The sequence below is a fragment of the Gracilinanus agilis genome, chromosome 1, assembly GCF_016433145.1.
Source record: "Gracilinanus agilis isolate LMUSP501 chromosome 1, AgileGrace, whole genome shotgun sequence".
Lineage (NCBI taxonomy): Eukaryota > Metazoa > Chordata > Mammalia > Didelphimorphia > Didelphidae > Gracilinanus > Gracilinanus agilis.
In genome coordinates this window covers 526,738,327-526,747,034 of record NC_058130.1, presented here as the reverse complement: position 1 = coordinate 526,747,034, position 8,708 = coordinate 526,738,327, and the positions used below count along the sequence as shown (strand labels likewise).

At 36.6% G+C, this 8,708-nt stretch overlaps 1 protein-coding gene across 6 annotated transcripts in view; it reads right to left on the bottom strand.

Moving 5' to 3' along the window:
* Positions 1–709: 709 nt before the first annotated feature.
* NOL4 (nucleolar protein 4) overlaps positions 710–8,708 on the bottom strand; it is a 436,338-nt gene continuing 428,339 nt past the window's right edge. For all 6 annotated transcript variants that reach the window (XM_044658027.1, XM_044658025.1, XM_044658028.1 and 3 more), the window contains one exon: positions 710–903. In XM_044658027.1, coding sequence (XP_044513962.1) covers positions 710–903 — 194 coding nt within the window. The remainder of the gene's footprint in view (positions 904–8,708) is intronic.

Sequence of the window (8,708 nt, the reverse complement as noted above, 5' to 3'; positions counted from 1 at the left end):
ACAAGTAATACAGGCTCCTTTGGGTAGTAGTTTCTGATGTGATGATTTATAGAATGTAGATATATGGATTTTCCAGCATCAAGTGTATTTTTTTTTGTAGAAAGAATTTGGAGACAGAAGAAGAAAAAAAGAGGATGGAAGGGGGACTTACAATAGTTTCTCAAAACAGTTTTTTAGGACCAGTGAAAAAGTTACCAAAGTAAAAATGACAATTTTGAATGAAAAAAAACTTTTTTTTATAAAAATTACATTTTCTTTTAAAATACAAGATCCTTTTAATTGCTGTTTCATCCTGCACCAACAGGAAATTTGGCATTGTTTTTTGCCATATACTGCAGCTTTCAGTCCAATGAGTCAGTAGCATATTCCACAATATTGCACTTGCAGCTTGAACCAATGGAAAGGACCACAGCATCTTCTGTTTCATCTGTGAGTTAGCATTCTACAGTCACTTTTTTGATATTTATGCTGATAGACTAAAACAGAAAGCAATGGGCTGGACACATGAAAGTACCTCAAAAAGATCAGAGGCCAGTTCCCCTGAAGCACCTTAACACATCACCTTAAGGATCAAGTACAGTGTGGCTTTATGGTATATAACTCTCCTAAAAGCCCGTGCAGCAATACCTGGAGCATATGCTCTGGGAAACCAACATGTCATTAGTGGAAACTCCAAAATAAGACCCATTGAGTGCTAAGGTCGTGGGATTCAGTTCTGCTGTAAAATGAGGTTTTCCAGTTCATCTGCTGAGCGGAGTAAAAATGCTGCAGATTCTCGGTATCCTGCCACGAGCTGCCGCACGGCATTGATTTCGGTCGGACTCAGCTGGGGTCTGGAGCTTGAAGTGCTGGAGGACCCAGAGCTGGTGGCTAATTGTCTCTTCATGCTGAGATCGGTGGGACCTGGAAGTCAGAGCCACAAGAAAAACAATCAATAACCTCTGTGGTTCTATTGCATCTTTCATCTGAGGATCTCACGACACTAATTTTTCATTACCTGATAAATAAAACGATTTCCATGATTTTGGAAAGAGTTTTTGTACTAGAGTCAGTAGACCTGGGTTCCAGCTAGTGACAATGAAAGCAGCTCTTTGAATGAAACTGAATAATAACAAAAAAGTACTTTGTACATGGAAGGAAGGGATTCCACCCTTCAATGGTGGAAGAGATGACTTCGAATCCTGGATTTTGTAACTTATTTTTTGTGTGACCTTGGGCAAGTTAACTATGCCATCTCTCTGGGGTAAGGTTTCCTCATCCACAAAATGAGGGGATCAACCAAAAAGTATTTATTAAGTGCCAGCTCTATACCAAGTATCCGATAGGTGCCTACAATTTGTTGTTTGTTGTTGTTGTTGTTGTTATTCATTCAGTCATTTAAATTGTGCCTAAGTCTTTATGACCTCATTTGGGGTTTTCTTCTCAAGGATACTAGAATGGTTTGCCGTTTTCTTCTCCAGCTCATTTTACAGATGAGAAATTGAGGCAAACAAGGTTAAGTGACTTGCCTGGGGTTACATAGCTAATAAGTGTCTGAGGCTAGATTTGAACTTATGAAGATGAGTCTTCCTGATTCCAAACTCAGTACTCTATGCATTGCATCATCTATCTATCCAATGCTTATGACACAGAAACAAAAACAAAATCCTAACTATCAAGAAGCTTATGTACTACTGATTCGTTTCACTTCTAAATCTAGGATCCTGTTTGTATAAAGTAGTTTTGGGTGCCACTTGCTGGAATGTTACAACACTTACTTGTGAAAATAGTGTACAAATACTTTTTCAAACCACTTGCATTTTTAGAGGTTTTTAATATAGATTTCAAGGTTAGTCATTTCAACCAAAGGTCAACCACAGAAAGAAGAGAGAAGAGGCCAGTGTGGAATAGGCAATGGCTCAGAGAAGGGAGTTCCTTGGAATTTACTTAGCAAAGAACCATAACTAGAGTACAAACATTCTCAAATTGGCTACCAGCATCGACTGATTTATGAATTACCTTGGCCTTTCACAACTTTGGTTTTGGAATCCATTTTACACATTACTCATTTTACTATTAATAGACGAATAAGATCTATTTTTATGGATGAGACCTTCCTTCATATTACTGCTTTCAAATTTAGGAACTCATTTTTGCAGAACCACCATAGGAGGTAAATATTTTTTTAAACATTTATTAATATTCATTTTTAACATGGTTACATGATTCATGCTCCTACTTTCCCCTTCACCCCCCTTCACCGCCCCCACCCATGGCCGATGCACATTTCCACTGGTTTTATCATGTGTCATTGATCAAGACCTATTTCCAAATTGTTGGTAGTTGCATTGGTGTGGTAGTTTCGAGTTTACATCCCCAATCATGTCCACCCCAACCCATGCGTTCAAGCAGTTGTTTTTCTTATATGTTTCCTCTCCTGCAGTCCTTCCTCTGAATGTGGGTGGTGTTCTTATTTGCATTTTATAGATGAGGAAATTGGGGTTCAAAGAGTTCAGTGACTTGCCCCAAGATCACTGTTAGTAAGTGGTAGTTCTGAGACTCAAGAATTTTTCTATTCTATTCCACTGCATCTCTATATGAGTCTAAAGGGAAGGAACTCTAGGAAGTCAGGTAGCAAACACAAATCACAGAACTGCATTAATCAAGAAATCAGTAATAATAAAAGTAGATCATAGATCTGCACCTGAAAAAAATCTTACCAATTATCTAGTCTAATTTCATTATTTTATAGTTAAGAAAACTGAGGTGCGGGGATAGTAAATGTTTTCCTCAAGGTCACCCAAGGTCTAAGTGGAGGAGTCAGGATTTGAACCTCTGAATCTCTGATTCCAAAACCAGGATTTCTCCCACTAAACCACAATGATCTTGAAAAAGTCATACACTGTCCTACTATGGGCAGTGTGATCTGAATGAACTCTTATTAATTTCCAGATTGTTTCCTTGACTGGCAATTCAGTTATAGTCAATAATATCCATTAACTACATAACCAAATGAAATCTGGTACTAGCACCTCTTTCTAAGAAGAAAAAAAAGATGAACTTTCTCCCTAGTAATACAGATATTGCGAAGGTCTTATTGAACTAGCTCTGGAGTCAGAGGGCATATGTTCAAATCCTGACTCTGATGCTTACTAGTTCCATGTTCTGGATAAGTCATTTGACCTTTATGGGCTTCTGTTTCTGAATCTGTGAAAAAAGATAAACTAGATGAGGTAGCTCCCAGATATAGATATATCAATGGGTCTGAAAGCCTTATGTGTAGTGCTTTTCTGCCTACCCACATCATTGGAATGATCTTTATTTTCATAAGCTTTATACTGACATGGCATAGTGTTCCTGTTCTGCTTTGGGGGACTTCCATCTTGTTCTGCTCTTTGGGAATCCCTGAGCTATTTGGTAGCACTCATGTAGACCACGGTGGCCTTCCAAAGGAGGCTGTGCCTCTTTTCTGCAATTTTAACTTTTGTTCAGGTAAGTATACAGGGTGTGAAGAGCACTCAAAATTCTCAAAAAGAAGTCATTTCAAACTCATACCAGAAATGTAATACTCATGGCTTTGAGTATGGCATAAGCAGATTCAAATGCAATTGGAAAATGTTTAACCAATAAAAAATAAGATACAACACAGATAATGTTAATTTGTGGTTTTTTAATATAGTTATTTGGTCTGAAGGGATCTGATTTTGTTCAAGTTTAACACCAGTGATGTATAGCATGTACAGTACTGCTGGGGCAGTGGAAAGAGGTAGGCACAATATCTCATTGTCTTATTCAACTCAGTCCAACAAAAATGTGCTAAATGTTTACTTTGTATAAGATACTGGGGAAGGATATGGATTGGATTTGAGTAATTATAAAAAAAAGGTAAAAATAAGTGAAATTGTTTTTGTGTAAAAATGAGGGTCAAAGTCATTTATACGGTATAATTCTTTTTTTTTTTGGTTTTTGTATTTGTATTTTGTTTTTGTTTCTGTTTTTGGTCCTGCCCTGTGATTTTATTGTTAAAGGGAATTAATTCTCTATGAGTTAATAGTTCCTACAAATGTATACCAACAACTAACTGGTCTGCAAGTTAGAAGATCAGAGAGCTGATTGGGGCACAAAAAGTTTATTCTATTTATCCTAGCTGTGGAACTTGAACTCAGGTCTTCCTAACTCTGAGGTCAGTTCTTTGTCCATTAGGCCATGCTGCCTCTCTATAGTTATAGTCTTAGCGATTATGACCAAAAACAAAACAAAATAAAACAAAAAAAACTAACCTGGATATAGTCAGAAAAGAAACTAGATTCCATTGTAAACATCTTGAGGACAGGACCATATTTTTCCTCATTTTTTTATGACTCAAATTGTCTAGAATAGTGTCTTACACTGAGTAAAAACTCAATAATTTTTAAATGAAAGAGAAAATGTCTATTTAATAGTAAAAAAAACAAAATGTGAATAATTTTATTCCTAAGAACAAGCCATTTAAAATCATCTTTGTTTTTCTTATTTCCAAAAATCAAACACTGGAATGGGCAGGTAGGTGTCACAGTATATAGAGTGCCAGACATGAAGTCAGGAAGACTCATCTTCCCCAGTTTGAATCTGGTTTCAGACACTTCCTACCTATATGACCCTGGGCCAGCCACTTAAATTCATTTGGCTAGCCCGTACCTTTCTTCTGCCTTACTAAGTATTTCTTCAAAGACAGAAGGTAAGAGTTAAAAAAAACACAACAACAAAAACAAAGTGACAATTGAGTTACTGATTTATCTTGGTAAAGAGAATTTCCTCACCAGGAGGTTTACATACTTACCGAGGAACTTCTGTCCAGTCTACACTACACCTCAAAAAAAGGAAAAAAAAGAGCCTACTCTCAGCTTTGCAGACAGCAGGCATACATGTGCTTAAAAAAATCTATGATATATATGTTAAGGGTGTTCTTGGGAGTTACTTGGTGAGACCTTCTGTCCCTTTAACAAGGTGTTGAGTTCCTTTGACAAGATTGTTCCAATAGGATCTTGTTACTAAGCTAAAAGGATCGTAGACTTAGATCTATAAGGATATTTTAGCACAGCCCGTTCATTTTATGGATAAGGCAACTGAAGCATAGAAAAGTGATTAAGAAAATTGTCCAAGGTATAAAAATCATAATCATTGCTTTACATGATGCTCTAAGGTTTGCAAGATACATGTTAATTCATTTGATTTCTATATCAATACTATTATTATCCATATTTTGCAGACATAGAAACTGAGGCACACAGAATTTAAATTACTTGTCCTGAGTCACATAGCTATCTTCATTGATCAATGTCTATAGCTTGTTTGTACATTGTTGCTTGCAGGTTGTCCCCTTCATTAGACTGTGAGTTCTTTGAGAATAGAGGTTGTCTCTTGCCTTTGTTTCCCCAAGAGTTAGCAGAGTGCCTGGCACAGAGCAGGCACTTAATGTTTACTGACAATTGATTATGACATAATACTGTGATTGATAATGTGACAAATACTTCATGATTCACACTTGTATTCGTTTAGTGTTTTGATTCATAAGGGTTATTTCCTGGAGATGTATGTTATCTCATATAGGCTAGGGACCATCTCTAAGAACAATCTGAAAAAAATTTTTGACATTCCTATAATGTCAAAAATTTTTTTATTTTAACACTCATTTTTTGTTCTGATTTCTTTTCTCCTTAAGGGGATGGTGGCATAGCACAATGGATAGAGGGGCATCCCTGAAGAACTAGATTAAAGCGCTTCCCTCGACCCCAACATGCTAGTTATGTGACCTTGAGTGCTCCAGAGTATTGTCTTTGACTGTTAGTTATAGAAAAAGATGGCCTTGTGCACTGGGTAAGGGAGTTTCCTCACCTGGGAATTTCCTCTACCAAAGGAAAAATAGGGCATTCCCTACTTTGCTATTTTTACCTTTCCCCCTAATGAAGTACTGAACCACATCCTTTCTCCAAGACTCTGAATAACTCTTAGAAAAGCCTCATTATTCAGCCAATCTTTGTTAGCACCAACTATCACATTCAGCCCTTCTCTGAGGACGAGAGAGTCATTATTTTGGTTAAGTGCAGACTTTTTTCATATTGCTTTTTTTTCCTGCTTTTGTTTCTCTCCAATAAACTCAAAAGAGTTTATAAAGCAATGTAAGTCTGCAATGCCTGACTAAATCAAAATTGACAACCAAGAGGCCTAACATGCAAAATAACGAAACCATTACAAGATGACAAGAAGACTGTTAGTCACTCTGTGAACCATCCAGGCAGTATACTCATCACCTAGAAAGTGACTATCATGTTTTCTGGTACATATTGCCAGACTAACATTGTTTATCTGTTGGAATGATCAGAAAAAGGGATGATTAGAACCCAAAGAAGGAAAGCAAAAATAAAATCAAAATTGACCATTCCTAATACAAATCTTATGCTAAAAATGTTTTCTTGGGTTATCTAGGATTTGTTTCTCATGAAATTCTCTCATCATTAATGTGGCATCTGAGCCACTCTGTCTTGGTTTTGTAGAAAATCATAGCAATTGCAGTAACTATCACTCTCTAGACAGTGAAAACCAAATCCTTTCTGGAAGAGTAGATCTTTCATTCTCTTTACCTTTGAAGAGACACATTGTCTGACAATTTTAAGAATGAAAAAAGATATTTAACTCTTCATTATATTTATTGTAAATGTAAAATAAACAGGAACTAACCTTTTGTGGCTAAATGCCTTCTTCTTACACAGCTCTAGCAAAAACCCTTGAATTAAGTGCCTCTGTATTCTATAGTTAAATTTTGTCTCCTATTTTATCTCCTATGTCTTTCTCATTGTGAGGCATAGAGAGGTTGAACTTCTGTAAGATTATAATAGCAGCTAGCTTTTATGTAGTACTTATTATATTTCATGAACTGAGTTAAGTACTTGCTAATTATTGTTTCATTTGGTCTTTACAACAACCTTAGGAGGTAGATGCTATTATTTTACATTCATTTTACAGATGGGGAAACTGATTCAACAGAGGAAACATTCACATTTAATAGAATCATGGAATTTGGGAGTTGGAAGGGATCTCTATGGATAGCCTCCATCTGAAACATGAATTTTTTTCTACAACATCCTTAACTAGAAGCCATCCTGCCTCTGCTTGAACAGCCCAGTAGTAGGGAACTTACTACTTCCTGAGGCAGCCCATTTCAGGATTTAGTGAGACATAATATTTCCAGTTTTAGTGTATCTCTCATGTCTTATTAATAGCCAATGGTTCTTTAACTCCCAAATACAGAAATTCCAGGAGGCCCTTAATCACCTTCTTAAAGGAGCATTTATCTTATGACTACATGAAAAATAAAACTAACGCCAAAAACCTGCTGGACAAATGTTTGTTTGCTCTGTAAACTGAAAGATTCATTGGGAGTTTTATGTTCTAAGGAAGCATCCATTATTTAAAACACTGTCCATTAGTCATATGGATACCATAGCAGTTAATCCTAGCAATGCTGATAAAACACTGATATCCCTGAGAGGCAAGGCTCTGTGTGAGTTATCTCAGCAATAATCCCTTCAGAATTGTGTGTTACTAGTAGTTAACAATCAGTTTGATGGTTAATAGCCTGCTGGGAACTAATAATGTCCTAATAAATCCAACACTGTCCCTCAAAATGGTCATCGCTATTGTAGACCTCGATTTATAGCAGGACTGGATTGGGGGAAGGGAAAAGCAGTCAAATGTTTTTAAATGGCGGTATTAAAGCAAAGTTAGTTTTGTTTTTCTTAGTGACTTACCCAATGCATCTATCAAACCTTCCACAAATTGACAACTGCTTTGTTGATACCTATTAGGTGGTTTTTATTCACATTATAAATTGACATGTAAAATATAGTTATTTTAAAAAATTGACTGTTCAAGTGGTTAATAATGAATCTATATTTTAGGAGGTCACAGTTTTTGGATGAAGTGAAAGCTAGAACTACTTCTTCCTATTTTGTTTCTTAAAATTTATTCTGCCCCTGCTCTGCCCCCTCCCCATTCTCCCTTTTCTAACTTCTGAAAATCTGAAAGAAAATAGTGAAAAAAGAAATGTCTAGGACACTTTAAGTTGTCCTTTATCTGAAGGCTGAAGGATGGATTACATGATCTTCTGAGTTTCCTGTCAATCTTAAGTTTCTTTTTAAAAAAGGTAAATATAAGCTAAATAATGAAGTGGATTCCTCTTTATTAACTTAACTTTTCCCAGAAAGTAATTCTGAATGAAAGGATTAAAAAAAGGGCAAGAGGGCAAGTGGGGTTATCTAGTATGTGTCAGGAGAATGCTGGGAAACCTACACATTCTATTTTCAATTATCCAAATTAATGGAGGGAAACATTAGCACAGATAATACCAAACACTGGATAAAGTGCCTGAAGGGGTTCCTTGTCACTGTAACAACAGAAAGACCTAGAGTGATACAATGAGCTAAATTGCTGAGGGATAGAGGAAATGAGAAAGCAGCTATCAGGGAAGAGTCTCTGCATGAATGCCCTGAAATAGCCTTCCTTCTTTCTTTTTTCCTTCTCTTTTTCTTTCCCTCCTTCCCACCATTCTTTTTTCCTTCCTTCCTTTGATCCTTCCTTGCCTCCCTTCCTCTTAATCTTTCTTCCTTCCCTCTCTTTTCCTTCCTTCCTTCCTTCCTTCCTTCCTTCCTTCCTTCCTTCCTTCCTTCCTTCCTTCCTTCCTTCCTTCCTTC